The 20007-nt window shown below is 47.9% G+C and overlaps 2 protein-coding genes across 3 annotated transcripts in view; one reads left to right on the forward strand and one right to left on the reverse strand.

Moving 5' to 3' along the window:
* LOC138349825 (uncharacterized) overlaps positions 1 to 20007 on the reverse strand; it is a 237692-nt gene that overhangs the window by 138677 nt on the left and 79008 nt on the right. The gene's annotated exons all lie outside the window — the stretch shown is intronic.
* LOC138360742 (serine-aspartate repeat-containing protein F-like) lies at positions 4976 to 13969 on the forward strand. Its single transcript, XM_069320334.1, has 2 exons — positions 4976 to 5120; positions 13005 to 13969. The coding sequence occupies exons 1-2, from the start codon at positions 4976 to 4978 to the stop codon at positions 13967 to 13969; spliced, it is 1110 nt and encodes a 369-aa protein (XP_069176435.1).

Genomic DNA, 20007 nt, shown 5'->3' on the forward strand with positions numbered 1-20007 from the left:
GTTGTGAGAAGAGATTATATGTTCCTTGATGGAGCCCTGTTGTTTGTGCATTGTTAATCGTCAAGAGACGTTGTTGTCTTGCCTATATACTGAGTTCTTTGGGGTTTACAGTCCCCAAGTGGGCATTTGAAGGCATAGACGACGTTAGTTTCCTTCAAGGCATTATGCTCGGTATCTGGGGAGTTTTTTCCTCCCGAGCAGAATTCTGTGTTAAGTTTCACTTACGAGATGGAAATGATGGGAAGCTGCCCTTTCTAGATGTAACAGTCACGGAAAGGAACGGAGGCTTCCACACTGCAGTCTACACTTAGGAAACGAACATAGGAATGTGCCTCAGTGCCAATAGTGACTGACCCAGAGAGGTACATGAGGAGTGTTGTCAATGTTTTCGTGGACCGTGCTCTCAGTCACAGCTCAGGATGGAAGCAAGTTGATGAAGAACTCTGTAGGTGTTACGGCCACTATGGGTCGCAACCGAGTTCTTTGATGGTAGAACCAAAATGATAGTATCCGACCCCAAGTCGGTAGTACGCTTCTAAGAAAGTGGCTATGTAGTGCATAAAAAAAGGGAGGGGATGAACAAAACACTGTTCCTTTCGTCAGTATTAGATATCTTTCCACCACAGTTAAGTATATATATATGCACCATCACCATAAATAATATATAAAAAACACATAGGCTATTGCTACACCTATGTACAATCCTTTAGCTCAGGATATCAAACGTGCTCACGTGTAGAGTTCATCAATCCCCAGTATTTCTTCACTGTCCAGTAGCGTATCCAACCTTACTGGGAAGAACACCGGTGAGTTCACCTGTACGTGGGCCAGCCCACTGACAGTGTCATGAGGTGCCTGTACCCCCACGACCACTCTCCAGCGGTCACTGGCAGAGTACCTCAGCCACACGCTGAGTGGGGTCACAATACAGGGGTAGCGATCCCCTGGCAGCAGTCTCTAGCGACCAGCTAGCAGCACTACTCAACAGGCACCTCCCTGTCGTCAGTCTCTCCCCTAAGCCAGTCCCAAAAGTACGCCGATCCTTTTCAACACTTAAGCACTAGCAGCTACCACACTGCTTCATCGGCGGCGGCTTACTTGGTCGTTTCCAGGACCATGTAGGGAGACTCTGGACTGCCCAAGGTGAACTGCTCTCTCCAGTACCGCGTCCCCCCACCCCACAGACGTCACCTCTGTGGACACAAAAACATCATCAATGACCTAGCCGATAGGAAATACCACTAACTCACTAGGGAGTTGACATTATGCTCTGTAACACACACTAGGTGGCGCTGTTTTGATTCGCCAACTCACCAGAGGTCACTCACACCGACCCCTCTGGCTGACCAAGGCAGGAATCTTTAGCCATTTGCAAGTTTTAGCTACCCACCACCAGATGGCATTGTCCATATTACGTACGATTCCCGGGCAGTTCGGATGCGGGCTCGTAGATGGCGCTGGAACTGCCACTCAACCCCCCTGACAAGGGTAACGAGTCCGTAACAGTAAGGTAAGGCAGGTCCTAGTCAACAATGGCTTCTCTAACGGATATATTGAAGACGTCATTAAAGAAAGGTGAAACGTCATGCAACCTCTGAAGAGTCAACTAACATATCACCTGTAACCCCCTATTAGGCTGTTTTACAGGAACTTCTTTTCCACAGCTCATAAAACGGAGGAAAGGGTCCTGAAAGACATTGTTAATAGGAACGTTATCCCCCACAGACAAAAATAAAAAAATGCAATTGACAGTTTACTATAAAACCGAAAAAACGGCCAGCCTACTTATGAAAAACTCCCCAGACACCTCGGTCTGGTCGAGGACCGGGCCGCGGAGACGCTAAGCCCCGAAATCATCTCAGGATAACCTCAAGATAGAGCCTTCGTGTGGTCAGCTGCATTCATTGCTCAACATGTTTCTAAATGTTGAGCAAATTTGTTTTCAATGCGAGTCAAACTAAGAACGAATGGTCACTGATAACCTGAATTTTGACAGGGTTATCTTGAGGTTATCTTGAGATGATTTCGGGGCTTTTTAGTGTCCCCGCGGCCCGGTCCTCAACCAGGAATCCACCCCCAGGAAGCAGCCCGTGACAGCTGACTAACACCCAGGTACCTATTTTACTGCTAGGTAACAGGGGCATAGGGTGAAAGAAACTCTCCCCATTGTTTCTCGCCGGCACCTGGGATCGAACCCAGGACCACAGGATCACAAGTCCCGCGTGCTGTCCACTCGGTCGACCGGCTCCCAGGGTAGACCAGGATGGATTATTTAACACGGGTGGTACACGAACAAGGGGACACAGGTGGAAGCTGAGTTCCCAAATGAGCCACAGAGACATTAGAAAGAACTATCAGAGTAATTAGTACATATAATGCATTAGGCAGTGATGTGGTGGAGGCTGACTCCATACACAGTTTCAAATGTAGATATGATAAGAGCCCAGTAGGCTCAGGAACCTGTACACCAGTAGATTGACGGTTGAGAGGCGGGACCAAAGAGCCAGAGCTCAACTCTCGCAAGTGCAGCTAGGTGAATACAACTATGTAAATGCACACACACACACAAACACACACACACACAAACAAACACACACACACACACACACACATACACACACACACACACACAAACAAACACACACACACACACACACACACACACACACACACACACACACACACACACACACACACACACACACACACACACAGATCAGTGTTATCTAAAGCACCCAAGATAACAAGAGCGACAATAGGTGCTCCAACAACGACATGAGCAGAGACGGACGCCACAATAACCCTACCACTTCAGCCACAGTGAGCCCTCAAGTAGCCATACGGCCACCACCACCACCACAACAATAGCATTAATATTACATGCAATAATGCAACAGTGCCAGAATTAGTGGCATTAGTTCGAGCAGCAACACTTCTCACAACACTGCAGGACGCACCATCCCCATGAACACTATATATGTATATATATATATATATATATATATATATATATATATATATATATATATATATATATATATATATATATATATATGTATACATATGACTTACAGGCGAAACACTTGCCGGATGTAATCGAAACAAACCCAGGCTTGATACAACGAATAAAATATCCATGTTGGATATTGTTTAAAAACCGGACATGAAACAGACCTGTGTACAGCTGGTTTAAACCCCAGCCAGAAACAGCGACATCAACCCTCTTTAAAACCGAGCCAGACATAGGGGAATAAACCCTGATCGTATAGAGCTAGGGAAATCAGACCGGAATATACCGTGAACTATACCTGGCATGCGAGCGATGATTTGCCATACACATTAAAAAAATTGCCCAGGGCATATTGGAGCAATTTTTGCTGGTTTTAATTCTCCAACTGCACTTACCCCAGGGTGGGGGTCCTGTGTGGCTAGTCTGCTGGGTTATGGGGACAACACTAGATGCAGGGAGGGTGTTGTGTGTCCTACATGTGGTATGGGGACAACACTAGGTGCAGGGAGGGTGTTGTGTGTCCTACATGTGGTATGGGGACAACATAAGGTGCAAGGAACGTGTTGTGTGTCCTACATGAGGTATGGGGACAACACTAGGTGCAGGGAAGGTGTTGTGTGTTCTACATGAGGTATGGGGACAACACTAGGTGCAGGGAGGGTGTTGTGTGTCCTACATGTGGTATGGGGACAACATAAGGTGCAAGGAAGGTGTTGTGTGTCCTACATGTGGTATGGGGACAACATAAGGTGCAGGGACGGTGTTGTGTGTCCTACATGTGGTATGGGGACAACATAAGGTGCAAGGAAGGTGTTGTGTGTTCTACATGAGGTATGGGGACAACACTAGGTGCAGGGAAGGTGTTGTGTGTCCTACATGTGGTATGGGGACAACACTAGGTGCAGGGAAGGTGTTGTGTGTCCTACATGTGGTATGGGGACAACATAAGGTGCAGGGAAGGTGTTGTGTGTTCTACATGTGGTATGGGGACAACATAAGGTGCAGGGAGGGTGTTGTGTGTCCTACATGTGGTATGGGGACAACATAAGGTGCAAGGAAAGTGTTGTGTGTCCTACATGTGGTATGGGGACAACACTAGGTGCAGGGAGGGTGTTGTGTGTCCTACATGTGGTAGGGAGACAACACTAGGTGCAGGGAAGGTGTTGTGTGTCCTACATGTGGTATGGGGACAACACTAGGTGCAGGGAGGGTGTTGTGTGTCCTACATGTGGTATGGGGACAACACTAGGTGCAGGGAGGGTGTTGTGTGTCCTACATGTGGTATGGGGACAACATAAGGTGCAGGGAAGGTGTTCGGTGGTTCTGGTGTGGTGGCTTAAGGGGGGAAGGGAAAACGCTTATGCATTTTGCCAACAGAAGAGCAAAGTCACAGAGAAAATAGAGGAAAACGCCAGATACAAGAAGTTCAGATGATCTTTAGTATATAGCTTTTGGAACTTTACCTTTGAAACGTTACAATAACAAAACTGCTTTTGGAACGCTGCTGTTAGAATGCTGCTTTGTTTTGATTAACAACAGCCTCAATGTTAAAAAAAAATAATTCTCTGTCACAAACAGACGTGGTGGTAATGTAAGCCAACGATGCCACGACCCATAGTCTCAGAACACTTCCCTAAAACTGGACTCGTTAAGTCCAGAAACCTGGAGAGGTGACAGCCAGGGGGAAAGTTAGAGAGAGCTCTCGACCTGTGAGGTGACAGCCAGGGGGAGAGTTAGAGAGAGCTCTCGACCTGTGAGGTGACAGCCAGGGGGAGAGTTAGAGAGAGCTCTCGACCTGTGAGGTGACAGCCAGGGGAAGAGTTAGAAAGAGCTCTCGACCTGTGAGGTGACAGCCAGGGGAAGAGATAGAGAGAGCTCTCGATCTGTGAGGTGACAGCCAGGGGAAGAGTTAGAGAGAGCTCTCGATCTGTGAGGTGACATCAAGAAGGAGCATGAAATATCAGCATGAAAATGACCTCTGTTGAAGACATTGAAAAACTACAAGCAGATATTAATAAAGTTTTCGACTGGGCAGCAGACAATATCATGATGTTTACCAGTGATAGATTCCAGGTACTCAGGTACGGTAAAAATGAGGACCTTAAACATGGTACAGGGAACAAAACACAAGCTGCCCATTGTAGGAAAGCAACATGATGAGGCTTTGGGAATAATGATGTCTGACGACCTAACGTTTAGGGAGCATAACCAAGCAAATATTGCGTCAGCCAGAAAAATGATAGGATGGATTACGAGAACTTTCATATCCAGGGATCCCATCACAATGGTTGTACTCTTCAAATAACTTGTGCTGTCCCGTGTTGAGTACTGCTCAGTACTCACTTCCCCCTTCAGAGCAGGAGAGATTGCTGAAATATAGGGAATACAGAGAACATATACGGCACGCATAGACGCGATAAAGCACCTAAATTATTGGGATCGTCTCTAAGCGTTCCAATTGTACTCACTAGAAAGGAGACGAGAGAGATATCAAATAATAACACGTGGAAAATACTGGAGGGCCAGGTACCAAATCTACACAGTAAAATAACAACATACTGGAGTGAACGATATGGAAGAAAATGCAGAATAGAACCAGTGAAGAGCAGAGGTGCCATAGGCACAATCAGAGAACATTGTATAAACATCAGAGGTCCGCGGTTGTTCAACGTCCTCCCAGCGAGCATAAGAAATATTGCCGGAACAACCGTGGACATCTTCAAGAGAAAACTGGATAATTTTCTTCAAGAAGTGCCGGACCTTCTGAGGGCCTGACAGCTGAGTGGACAGCGCTTCAGATTCGTAGTCCTGAGGTTCCGGGTTCGATCCCCGGTGGATGCGGAAACAAATGGGCAGAGTCTCTTTCACCCTGATGCCTCTGTTCACCTAGCAGTAAATAGATACCTGAGAATTAGACAGCTGCTACGGGTTGCTTCCTGGGGGTGTGTAACAAAAAGGCGGCCTGGTCAAGGACCGGGCCGCGGGGACGCTAAGCCCACAAATTATCTCAAGATAAGAAGATAACTTCAAGGTAAGGTGACCAACCGGGCTGTGGTGGATTTGTGGGCCTGCGGACTGCTCCAAGCAACAGCCTGTTGGACCAAGTTCTTACAAGTTAAACCTGGTCCCAGGCTAGGCTTGGGTATTAGAAGAACTCCCACAACCCCACCCAGGTACAATCCAGGTATCCAAATATACAAAAGTTGTGTAATTAGCTTCACAAAATTTTATTTGCCAAGTTAAAAGAACTGTAGGTTATTTTGAGGTTATCTTGAGATGATTTCGGGGCTTAGCGCCCCCACGGCCCAGTCCTCGACCAGGCCTCCCTTTTGTTACAGACCACCCAGGAAGCAGCCCGTAGCAGCTGTGTAATTCCCAGGCACCTATATACTGCTAGGTGAACAGAACCATCAGGGTGAAAGAAACTCTGCCCATTTGTTTCCGCCTCCATCGGGGATCGAACTTGGAACCTCAGGACTACTAATCGCGCAGCGCTGTCCACTCAGCTGTCAGGCCCACTTGACAGCTGACAACCAGGACAGCTGACAACCAAAATATATCCCATATATCAGTTCTTAAACGCCATTATATACCTCTGTAACCCTTTCCCTGGCCGTCGACGGGATGGGGTGCATAATAAATGCCTCAGCTAACTAAACTCACACGCCAACGACTTCCATCGTGGACTTAACATTTAGCGCAGCCAGCCCCCCTGACCGCGGCACATAACCCAGCCAGCCAGCCACGAGCGACAAACTTCCACCTTGCCGTAGTATAACGGTGTCTCTAAAGTAAAGTTGGCAGTTAGTGTGGGCCGGGAGGGGGACGTTTTAGAGAGGAGCGGAGCAGAAGTTTGTCCCTGTGCTCATTACGCTCCAGCCGCTCAAGGGGGAGTCACAGACCAGCCCCTGAGGGCCGTGGCGGCTGGATCTTTGTGTGTGTGGGTGTGGGAGGGTGAGAAGGTGCCCATGGGGACGTGTGGAATAGGGTCAGCCACGAGGGATATAGGGGTGAGGAGGAAGGGAAAATCCTGGTAGTCAGACAGGAATGGCATATGCGGAAAAGAGCGTTGAACAGAGATCATAAATTCGGGGAATGTTGCTTCAGACGGCAGGGCGGGGTGGAAATTTCCAACCTTATACGTTTTCTATTGAATTAACAAATCCACAAGGGCCGTGACGAGGATTCGAACCTGCGTCCGGGAGCATCCCAGACACTGCCTTAATAGACTGAGCTACGACAGTACGACTTGTGTGATTTGTTCATTTGATGCATCACGTTAGTGTGATCTCTGTGTGTAATGATGTAAGGGAGAAAAGGGAGAACGGGCTATTGACATAGCTCGAGTGCATGGGGGAGTTGTGTAAAACCCTGGTTTGTGCCTCGGAGAGGCTACAGGATCCAGTAAGTTCAGTAGAACTTCGGTTTCAACTCTTTTTTTTTTTTACCCTGTCGTAGCTCAGTCGATTAAGTCAGTGTCTGGGATGCTCCCGGACGCAGGTTCGAATCCTCGTCACGGCCCTTGTGGATTTGTTCATTTGATGCATCACGTTAGTGTGATTTCTGTGTGTAATTATGTTGAATAAACTTTGTGTACACAAGGAAGAAAAAGAGAATACAGAGGAGGGGAGAAAATTGTTAGAGATGTAAGAAGCCTAAACAAAGGACAAGATAACGATAACACAAAATTAGATTAAAGAAGTAATAAGGTAAAGAGACACAGAAAGACAAAATAAGGACTCGGGGATTGAACGAGACTGATTGTATTGGACAGAGTAATCCCCTCACAGAGAGCCTCTGGTGCCCTCACCCTCACTGGGCCACACCTGCTCTTCTGGGGCTGATAACTTGCATCCCTGTGTGAGAGTGTGGCCACTAGTGTGAGTCTAGTGAGCGTGTGGCCACTAAGAGTCATGTGAGAGTGTGGCCACTAGTGTGAGTCATGTGAGAGTGTGGCCACTTGTGAGAGTGTGGCCACTAGTGTGAGTCTAGTGAGCGTGTGGCCACTAGTGAGAGTCATGTGAGAGTGTGGCCACTTGTGAGAGTCTTGTGAGAGTGTGGCCACTAGTGAGTCTTGTGAGAGTATGGCCACTAGTGAGTCTTGTGAGAGTATGGCCACTAGTGAGTCTTGTGAGAGTGTGGCCACTAGTGAGAGTCATGTGAGAGTGTGGCCACTTGTGAGAGTCTTGTGAGAGTGTCGCCACTAGTGAGTCTTGTGAGAGTATGGCCGCTAGTGAGTCTTGTGAGAGTGTGGCCACTAGTGAGAGTCTTGTGAGAGTGTGGCCGCTAGGGAGAGTCTTGTGAGAGTGTGGCCACTAGTGAGTCTTGTGAGAGTGTGGCCACTAGTGAGAGTCTTGTGAGAGTGTGGCCACTAAGAGTCTTGTGAGCGTGTGGCCACTAGTGAGTCTTGTGAGAGTGTGGCCACTAAGAGTCTTGTGAGAGTGTGGCCACTAAGAGTCTTGTGAGCGTGTGGCCACTAGTGAGTCTTGTGAGAGTGTGGCCACTAGTGAGAGTCTTGTGAGAGTGTGGCCGCTAGTGAGAGTCTTGTGAGAGTGTGGCCACTAGTGAGCGTCTTGTGAGAGTGTGGCCGCTAGTGAGTCTTGTGAGAGTGTGGCCACTAGTGAGTTTTGTGAGAGTGTGGCCACTAGTGAGAGTCTTGTGAGAGTGTGGCCGCTAGTGAGTCTTGTGAGAGTGTGGCCACTAGTGAGTTTTGTGAGAGTGTGGCCACTAGTGAGAGTCTTGTGAGCGTGTGGCCACTAAGAGTCATGTGAGAGTGTGGCCACTAGTGAGAGTCATGTGAGAGTGTGGCCACTAGTGAGAGTCTTGTGAGAGTGTGGCCACTAGTGAGAGTCTTGTGAGAGTGTGGTCACTAGTGAGTCTTGTGAGCGTGTGGCCACTAGTGAGAGTCTTGTGTGCGTGTGGTCACTAGTGAGAGTCTTGTGAGAGTGTGGCCACTAGTGAGTCTTGTGAGAGTATGGCCACTAAGAGTCATGTGAGAGTGTGGCCACTAGTGTGAGTCATGTGAGAGTGTGGCCACTTGTGAGAGTGTGGCCACTAGTGTGAGTCTAGTGAGCGTGTGGCCACTAGTGAGAGTCATGTGAGAGTGTGGCCACTTGTGAGAGTCTTGTGAGAGTGTGGCCACTAGTGAGTCTTGTGAGAGTATGGCCACTAGTGAGTCTTGTGAGAGTATGGCCACTAGTGAGTCTTGTGAGAGTGTGGCCACTAGTGAGAGTCATGTGAGAGTGTGGCCACTTGTGAGAGTCTTGTGAGAGTGTGGCCACTAGTGAGTCTTGTGAGAGTATGGCCGCTAGTGAGTCTTGTGAGAGTGTGGCCACTAGTGAGAGTCTTGTGAGAGTGTGGCCGCTAGGGAGAGTCTTGTGAGAGTGTGGCCACTAGTGAGTCTTGTGAGAGTGTGGCCACTAGTGAGAGTCTTGTGAGAGTGTGGCCACTAAGAGTCTTGTGAGCGTGTGGCCACTAGTGAGTCTTGTGAGAGTGTGGCCACTAAGAGTCTTGTGAGAGTGTGGCCACTAAGAGTCTTGTGAGCGTGTGGCCACTAGTGAGTCTTGTGAGAGTGTGGCCACTAGTGAGAGTCTTGTGAGAGTGTGGCCGCTAGTGAGAGTCTTGTGAGAGTGTGGCCACTAGTGAGAGTCTTGTGAGAGTGTGGCCACTAGTGAGTTTTGTGAGAGTGTGGCCTCTAGTGAGAGTCTTGTGAGAGTGTGGCCGCTAGTGAGTCTTGTGAGAGTGTGGCCACTAGTGAGTTTTGTGAGAGTGTGGCCACTAGTGAGAGTCTTGTGAGCGTGTGGCCACTAAGAGTCATGTGAGAGTGTGGCCACTAGTGAGAGTCATGTGAGAGTGTGGCCACTAGTGAGAGTCTTGTGAGAGTGTGGCCACTAGTGAGAGTCTTGTGAGAGTGTGGTCACTAGTGAGTCTTGTGAGCGTGTGGCCACTAGTGAGAGTCTTGTGTGCGTGTGGCCACTAGTGAGAGTCTTGTGAGAGTGTGGCCACTAGTGAGTCTTGTGAGAGTATGGCCACTAGTGAGTCTTGTGAGAGTGTGGCCATTAGTGAGAGTCTTGTGAGAGTGTGGCCACTAGTGAGTCTTGTGAGAGTGTGGCCACTAGTGAGAGTCTTGTAAGAGTGTGGCCGCTAGTGAGAGTCTTGTGAGAGTGTGGCCACTAGTGAGAGTCTTGTGAGAGTGTGGCCGCTAGTGAGTCTTGTGAGAGTGTGGCCACTAGTGAGTTTTGTGAGAGTGTGGCCACTAGTGAGAGTCTTGTGAGCGTGTGGCCACTAAGAGTCATGTGAGAGTGTGGCCACTAGTGAGAGTCATGTGAGAGTGTGGCCACTAGTGAGAGTCTTGTGAGAGTGTGGCCACTAGTGAGAGTCTTGTGAGAGTGTGGTCACTAGTGAGTCTTGTGAGCGTGTGGCCACTAGTGAGAGTCTTGTGTGCGTGTGGCCACTAGTGAGAGTCTTGTGAGAGTGTGGCCACTAGTGAGTCTTGTGAGAGTATGGCCAATAGTGAGTCTTGTGAGAGTGTGGCCATTAGTGAGAGTCTTGTGAGAGTGTGGCCACTAGTGAGAGTCTTGTGAGAGTGTGGCCATTAGTGAGAGTCTTGTGAGAGTGTGGCTACTAGTGAGAGTCTTGTGAGAGTGTGGCCATTAGTGAGAGTCTTGTGAGAGTATGGCCACTAGTGAGAGTCTTGTGAGAGTGTGGCCACTAGTGAGAGTCTTGTGAGAGTGTGGCCACTAGTGAGAGTCTTGTGAGAGTGTGGCCACTAAGAGTCTTGTGAGCGTGTGGCCACTAGTGAGAGTCTTGTGAGAGTGTGGCCAATAGTGAGTCATGTGAGAGTGTGGCCACTAGTGAGAGTCTTGTGAGAGTGTGGCCAATAGTGAGTCATGTGAGAGTATGGCCACTAGTGAGAGTCTTGTGAGAGTGTGGCCAATAGTGAGTCATGTGAGAGTGTGGCCACTAGTGAGAGTCTTGTGAGAGTGTGGCCAATAGTGAGTCATGTGAGAGTGTGGCCACTAGTGAGAGTCTTGTGAGAATGTGGCCACTAGTGAGTCTTGTGAGAGTGTGGCCACTAGTGAGAGTCTTGTGAGAGTGTGGCCAATAGTGAGTCTTGTGAGAGTGTGGCCACTAGTGAGTCTTGTGAGAGTGTGGCCACTAGTGAGTCTTGTGAGAGTGTGGCCACTAGTGAGTCTTGTGAGAGTGTGGCCACTAGTGAGAGTCTTGTGAGAGTGTGGCCACTAGTGAGTCTTGTGAGAGTGTGGGCACTAGTGAGAGTCTTGTGAGAGTGTGGCCACTAGTGAGTCTTGTGAGTGTATGGCCACTAGTGAGTCTTGTGAGAGTGTGGCCACTAGTGAGTCTTGTGAGAGTGTGGCCACTAGTGAGTCTTCTGAGAGTGTGGCCACTAGTGAGTCTTGTGAGAGTGTGGCAACTAGTGAGAGTCTTGTGAGAGTGTGGCCACTAGTGAGTCTTGTGAGAGTATGGCCACTAGTGAGTCTTGTGAGAGTGTGGCCACTAGTGAGAGTCTTGTGAGAGTGTGGCCACTAGTGAGAGTCTTGTGAGAGTGTGGCCACTAGTGAGTCTTGTGAGAGTGTGGCCACTAGTGAGTCTTGTGAGAGTGTGGCCACTAGTGAGTCTTGTGAGAGTGTGGCCACTAGTGAGTCTTGTGAGAGTGTGGCCACTAGTGAGAGTCTTGTGAGAGTGTGGCCACTAGTGAGAGTCTTGTGAGAGTGTGGCCACTAGTGAGTCTTGTGAGAGTGTGGCCACTAGTGAGAGTCGGGAAACTCTCACAACCTAAGGCACACCAACTTTACACGTACAGTGAACAACATTGTGAGCTGATGCCTCACCTCAGAGGCATCACGTCTGGATTACCCTGTGATAAGAAGCTAAGTAATGCCTCGTCCATCATCTAAATAATCAGATGTAGCAGCAACATCACGTCCCTGGCTGCTCCAGTGGTTAAGTTATTGTTGTTTTAGATTCAGACACTGGGAACCTGAAAAAGTTCCAAGTAGCACGGGCTATGGCGAGCCCGTAGTGGACTTGCCCGGCACAGGAGCGGGGTTGAAGCTGCGGTGAATATAAATTGACTAACTTTTAGTACGTTATCTTAAGGTTATCTTGAGATGATTTCGGGGGTTAGCGTCCCCGCAGACCACGCAACCCGCTCTCGCACAAGACAGTACATATATGACTTATTGCTTGTAGTCACTATTTGGCTGATTGATAAGTACATATATGGTATATGCCAAATTATATTTTGTTTTTAAGGTACAAACTCTTCCTATAGATTTGTTAAAGACCAGTTTTAATATTAGAAATTTCTTTTTCAGTTCTATTAAACAATAGAGATTATATACAATATTTGACAATATCCTGAGTTAATTTACAATTTATTTAAATATTTATTTTTTATTTTTTTATAAAACTGTAAAATCAATATAGGTATAGGTTAAGTAATAATTATAATTAAGAAGCAATAAGATGCTTATCTTAACATACTAAGAAGGTTAGGTTAGGTCGGTGTTTTCTATTAAGCTTTTCAAGGTAAACTAAAATATTCACAATAAATTAGTATGTCACATATGCAATTACTAATAAGCCAATATTGACTATAAGCAAGTGCGAGAATGGGTTGGACCACTGGAATGATACGTGTTCCTTGTCGTATCTTTGATGAGGCGACAGTGTTGGTGTTATCTTGAGGTTATCTTGAGATAATTTCGGGGCTTAGTGTCTCCGCGGCCCGGTCCTCGACCAGGCCTCCACCCCCAGGAAACAACCCGTGACAGCTGACTAACTCCCAGGTACCTATTTACTGCTAGGTAAAAGGAGCATCAGGGTGAAAGAAACTCTGCCCATTGTTTCTCGCCGTCGCCCGGGATCGAACCCGGGACCACAGGATCACGCGTCCAGTGTTCTGTCCGCTCAGCCACCGGCTCCCCAACACTGTAGCGACAGTGTTGACATGACGCCGTTCTTAACCTTCCAGGTAGCAGTGTAGATGCTGTAGCCCAACAGGACCACTGGAATGATGCTGTAGCTCAACAGGACCACTGGAATGATGCTGTAGCTCAACAGGACCACTGGAATGATACTGTAGCTCAACAGGACCACTGGAATGATGCTGTAGCTCAACAGGACCACTGGAATGATGCTGTAGCCCAACAGGACCACTGGAATGATGCTGTAGCTCAACAGGACCACTGGAATGATGCTGTAGCTCAACAGGACCACTGGAATGATGCTGTAGCTCAACAGGACCACTGGAATGATGCTGTAGCCCAACAGGACCACTGGAATGATGCTGTAGCTCAACATGACCACTGGAATGATGCTGTAGCCCAACAGGACCACTGGAATGATGCTGTAGCCCAACATGACCACTGGAATGATGCTGTAGCCCAACATGACCACTGGAATGATGCTGTAGCCCAACAGGACCACTGGAATGATACTGTAGCCCAACATGACCACTGGAATGATGCTGTAGCCCAACATGACCACTGGAATGATGCTGTAGCCCAACAGGACCACTGGAATGATGCTGTAGCCCAACAGGACCACTGGAATGATGCTGTAGCCCAACAGGACCACTGGAATGATACTGTAACCCAACATGACCACTGGAATGATACTGTAACCCAACATGACCACTGGAATGATACTGTAGCCCAGCAGGACCACTGGAATGATACTGTAGCCCAACAGGACCACTGGAATGATACTGTAGCCCAACAGGACCACTGGAATGATACTGTAGCCCAACAGGACCACTGGAATGATACTGTAACCCAACAGGACCACTGGAATGATACTGTAGCCCAACAGGACCACTGGAATGATACTGTAACCCAGCAGGACCACTGGAATGATACTGTAGCCCAACAGGACCACTGGAATGATACTGTAACCCAACAGGACCACTGGAATGATACTGTGGTCCATCAGGTATAAGAGGTTGTGTGGCTATGGGCGTAAGTTTCCAGGACCTATATTCATCAACAGTTGAACGTAACTGTACATCTTTCCTCAATCATGGCAGCTTTGTTTACATATATATGAAAACGCTTACAAGCTTCTAAACGTTAAAACTCAAGATTATTGCTGCCAACAACTTAGTGCCTCGGGGCGCAGACACTGATTAATAAATGTAAACAAAGCCATCATTTTCGAGTCAAGATGTACAGGTTTCGTAAAGGCTTGACGGATCCAAGCGTACTCCAGCGGACTGGATCTCAGAGTACAATCATTTCAGATGTGACAGGAAACACCGGCTACAGGGTTATCTTGAGATTCTTGAGGTTATCTTGAGATGATTTCGGGGCTTTAGTGTCCCCGCGGCCCGGTCCTCGACCAGGCCTCCACCCCCAGGAAGCAGCCCGTGACAGCTGACTAACTCCCAGGTACTTATTTACTGCTAGGTAACAGGGGCATTCAGGGTGAAAGAAACTTTGCCCATTTGTTTCTGCCTCGTGCGGGAATCGAACCCGCGCCACAGAATTACGAGTCGTGCGCGCTATCCACCAGGCTACGAGGCCCCTGAGGTCAGCCTCTACATCAAGGACACACTCATCTGTACTGAGCTGCTAAACACCACAAATGATATGGTGGAAGTGCTGATAATCACAATAGAGATCTTAAATGTAGTTATTGTCCTTGTATATAAGTCACCGGAGGCAAGTCACCAGCAGTTTAAAGACCAACTAATGAAAATAGAACACTGCTTGGAAAACCTCACAAATCCAGCTCCGAACATCATCCTGCTTGGGGACTTCAACCTACGGCACCTGAAATGGAAGAACCTGGCTAATACAGTTATATCAGAAAGAATACCAGAGGCCAGATTCACGAAAGCACTTTCGAACGTGTACATCTTTCCTCAATCTTTGACGGCTTTGGTTATATTTATTAAACAGTTTACAAGCATGAAAACTTCCCATTTAACTGTTGTTATTGTTATAAACAGACTCCTGGGGCTTCGGAGCTCGTTAAGTGTTTAATAATTGGAAACAAAGCCGCCAATGATTGAGAAAAGATGTACACGTTCGTAAGTGCTTTCGTGAATCTGGCCCCAGGAATGAATAACTAAACGTACAGGCAGATGCAAATGACCTGCTACGGATGTGCGACAGGTTTGCCTTAAACCAGCAAATAGTAGAACCAACTAGGAAGGAGAACACGCTGGACCTCATTTTCACCAATAATGATGAATTGAACAGGAACATAATGATTACAAATACCTGTTACTCAGATCACAATTTAATTGAAGTTCTGACAACCATGGGGGAGTAGATGGGGGATGGGGGAGTAGACCTTCAAAACCAGTCCCGAGCCCTTGGGGATGAGAATTCAGCGAATTCAATTTTAATAATAAACGGATTAACTGGGAGCAAATAAACCAAGACCCCACAGAACTTAGCTGGGAAGAACAGCTAGAAAATGTAAACTTGAACTAGTGCCTGGAAAAAATAAACTCAGTAGCACTAGAAATATGCTCAAACCGCATACCCCTAAGAAAAAAGAGGAAGAGATGCAGATTGGAACGGGAACGTCGTTCCCTCTATAGGCGAAGAAAACGAATCGTGGAACAACTTGAGAGTCGCACCCTATCTCAAGAACGGCGAAGAAGGTTAGGTAGAGAAATAGAAACAATTGAACTAAAGCTTCTAGAATCGTACAAAATCCAAGAACGGCAAAGAGAGCAAAAGGCCATCAGTGAAATGGAGAGAAATCCGAAATATTTTTTCTCCAATGCAAAACCAAGATCAAAAACTACATCTAGTATCGGGCCCCTGCGAAAGAGAGATGGAACTTTCACTGATGACAACAAAGAAAAGAACGAAATTCTGAGGAATCAGTACGACTCTGTTTTCAGCGAGCCATTAAACACACTAAAGATTGATAACCCAAATGAATTTTTTCATGGATGCGATGCCAACATCAAATCATATATCAGACGTCACCCTATCCCCACTGGATTTTGAAGAAGCCATAAACAGTATGCCTATGCACTCTGCACCAGGCCCTGATTCTTGGAACTCCATACTCTTCAAGAACTGTAAAAAACCACTATCGCAGGCCCTTCACATTCTGTGGAAGCAAAGCCTAGATAATGGCGTTATCCCTGACATACTAAAAACAGCAGAGATAGCACCACTCCATAAAGGAGGAAATAAGGCAGAGGCAAAAAATTACAGATCGATAGCACTAACATGACACATCATAAAAATCTTTGAGAGAGTGCTAAGAAATAGAATCACAAAATACATAGAATCACAGCATCTCCATAACCCCGGACAACACGGGTTCAGAACAGGGCGCTCTTGCCTGTCACAGTTGCTGGACCACTATGACATGGCATTTGATGCCATGGAAGACAAACAAAACGCTGATGTAATTTACACAGATTTTGCAAAAGCCGTCGACAAATGTGACCATGGTGTTATTGCACACAAAACGCGTGCAAAAGGAATTACCGAAAAACAGGCAGATGGTTCTACAATTTCCTGACTAACAGAACCCAATGTGTAATAGTCAACAAAATAAAATCCGAACCATTAACCGTGAAAAGCTCAGTCCCCCAGGGTACTGTGCTTGCTCCAGTACTTTTTCTCAACCTCACATCGGACATAGACAAGGACACAATCTATAGCACTGTATCATCCTTTGCAGATGACACTAGGATTTTTATGAGAGTAGACAACATAGAGAGCACAGCAAACCACCAGTCAGATGTAAATCAAGTCTTTCAATGGGCTACAGAAAATAATACGGTATTTAATAAAGATAAGTTCCAGCTCATGCGCCACGGAAAAAGTAAAATATAAAAGCAGAAACCACGTACAAAACTCAGGCAAATCATAACATAGAACGAAAAGGCAATGTAAAGGACCTGGGTGTACTCATGTCGGAAGACCTTACCTTTAAAGAACACAATAAAGTAGCCGTCACAACTGCAAGAAAAATGACAGGTTGGATAACAAGAACTTTTCACACTAGAGATGCTATACCGATGATGATACTCTTCAAGACGCTTGTGCTCTCTAGAGTGGAGTACTGCTGCACAATGACAGCCCCTTTCAAAGCTGGAGAAATTGCTGACCTGGAGAGCGTGCAGAGATCCTTTACTGCTAGAATCCACTCAGTAAAACACCTAAACTATTGGGACCGACTAAAGAGCCTAAATCTGTATTCCCTTGAGCGCAGGCGGGAGAGATACATAATAATTTACACGTGGAAAATAATTGAGGGGCTGGTCCCAAACCTGCACACAGAAATAACATCACATGAGACCAGAAGACATGGCAGGATGTGCAGAATACCCCCGTTGAAAAGCAGAGGTGCAACAGGTACTCTGAGAGAGAACTCTATCAACATCAGAGGTCCGAGACTGTTCAACACGCTTCCACTACACATAAGGGGCATAACTGGCCGACCCCTCACAGTGTTCAAGAGAGAACCGGATAAACACCTCCAACGAATCCCTGATCAACCAAGCTGTGACTCATACGTCAGGCTGCGAGCAGCCGCGTCCAACAACCTGGTTGACCAGTCCAGCAACCAGGAGGCCTGGTCGACGACCGGGCCGCGGGGACGCTAAGCCCCGAAAGCACCTCAAGGTAACCTCAAGGTCAAGATAATCCATGTCGAAGTGGAGGTGTAGGTGTGGCGTCGCCTGGGGTGCAGGAGAGGGGGCGAGACGGGGGGGGGGGGGGAGTAGCCAGGGGAGGGGGGTCACCGCCCCCTTCCTCCTGCCACTAATTACCACAGCAAGTGTGGGAGCAACAAACACCAAGCCACTTACCCTCCCCCAGCCCCCACACTCCCCCTCCCCCAGCCACCACACTCCCCTCCCCCAGCCACCACACTCCCCTCCCCCAGCCACCACACTCCCCTCCCCCAGCCACCACACTCCCCTCCCCCAGCCACCACACTCCCCTCCCCCAGCCACCACACTCCCCTCCCCCAGCCACCACACTCCCCTCCCCCAGCCACCCCCCCCTCCCCCAGCCACCCCCCCTCCCCCAGCCCCCACAACCCCCTCCCCAGCCACCACACTCCCCTCCCCCAGCCACCCCCCTCCCCCAGCCACCACACTCCCCTCCCCCAGCCACCACACTCCCCTCCCCCAGCCACCCCCCCCTCCCCTAGCCCCCACACCCCCCTCCCCCAGCCCCCACACCCCCCTCCCCCAGCCCCCACACCCCCCTCCCCCAGCCACCCCCCCCTCCCCCAGCCACCCCTCCTCCCCCAGCCCCCACACCCCCCTCCCCTAGCATCCACACCCCCCTCCCCCAGCCCCCACACGCACAAACACACAGCATAAAAGTGCTGTATCAGACACGCAAACATGAACAATAACCCCACATGCATAAAAAATAAAATGAGCGCACACGCACGCATGCACGCAGTCATGCCTGCGACACACGAGGCTGCCAGCTAGCCCCCTTAGCAGGTAATGAAGTAATTAGCACGGGGGGCGGAGACCCCCTGCTCCACACCTAATGAGCTGGGTTATCTTTGTGTATTATATCACAAGATAACCTGCTTCCACGGTGCATAATTGCTCGCAGTGTAAAGGTGTCACAGTGTAGGATTATTCACAGTATAAGACTGAGGTCGCAGTACCACTCTTATACTATGTATACTCATATATATACTCATGTATACTTATACAGTACCCCCTCATATCCACTACAAGGGCTACAATGATTGATGGTCTCATAGATCACTTTAATGCTCGTATAATATGCTTAATTATTTAATTATCGCTGTGATTATTATGGTACTGCTGTTCTGGGTATGTCAGTCTGTGTGGCAGTTGCATGACCGTAAAGCTGCTTCAGGTTTGCAACGAAGGTGCATGAACTTTGACACGAAGCTGCGTTAAGTTGGTCACGAAGATGCACTAAGTTGGTCACGAAGCTGTATGAAGCTGGTTACTAAGCTGTGTGGTGGTGGTCATGAAGCTGTGTGGAGCTGGATATGAAGCTGTATGGAGCTGGTCATGAAGCTGTGTGGAACTGGTCATGAAGCTGTGTGGAGCTGGTCACGAAGCTGCATCAGCTGGTCTCAGGTGAACAACACTAAGATAACTCTCTCTCTCTCTCTCCCTCTCTCCTCTCTCGTCTCTCTCTCTCTCTCTCTCTCTCTCTCTCTCTCTCTCTCTCTCTCTCTCTCTCTCTCTCTCTCTCTCTCTCTCTCTCTCTCTCTCTCTCCCCCTATCATCAGTCTTCCCCTGTCCTCCCTTTCATCTTCTCATCTCCCCATATATCCCAATCTTCCCCTTCTCTCCCCTCTCTTATACCCTCTCCATCTTTCTCCCCCTCTTCCTCTCTCTTCCAGCATTCGCCCTCTACTCCTGTCTCATCCATCTCCCCTTCTTTCTTCCCCCTTCCTTCTCGCTTCTCACAAAATATAATATTACGTATCACTGATAAAACTATTAAATAACTACACGATAAACACATCCTCTAATTCAGACTTGATTTCATGAAAATAGCAGGAGAGGGGGGTTGTTGTACATCACGATATTTCTAAAAGTGTGGCATTGGGGCACACCTCAACTAGCCTGTGACACTCCCACACCCCCCCCCCCCGTGTGTCATCTTGGAAAGTTGGGTTAGACTAGCCCAAGCATCTGGCTTCCAACCTCGGACTGACAGACTAAGAGACATTAACCTCTTTTTATAAAATATTGTCACCTATCTATATGTATATAGACTATCACAGGATCATAAAGATTATCACTAGACAGAACAGTCTAGTCTGTCTTATCTAAGGGCCAGACGGGTATGGCAAGATAATCTGAAATGCCTTTCTAGTAATCGAAGGCAATTACCCAGCCATGGAATGGTAGTTTTTAAAGTTGTAGCCATTCCTTAAATATTTCAAGCTGTTTCAAAAGGCATGAAGCATTCAGTCAAATTGCATCTATATCGACATTCTGTATAAATTACTCTACCACCAAAGAAGTACAGATACTTATCAAC

This window comes from Procambarus clarkii, chromosome 8 (assembly GCF_040958095.1).
Source record: "Procambarus clarkii isolate CNS0578487 chromosome 8, FALCON_Pclarkii_2.0, whole genome shotgun sequence".
Lineage (NCBI taxonomy): Eukaryota > Metazoa > Arthropoda > Malacostraca > Decapoda > Cambaridae > Procambarus > Procambarus clarkii.

Bases quoted from the DNA above. Each gene is read 5' to 3' on its own strand.
- LOC138360742 (XM_069320334.1), top strand. From the start codon at position 4,976: ATGAAAATGACCTCTGTTGAAGACATTGAAAAACTACAAGCAGATATT. The intron at 5,121-13,004 runs GTACAGGGAACA...TTAACCTTCCAG, and splicing joins AAATGAGGACCTTAAACATG to GTAGCAGTGTAGATGCTGTA.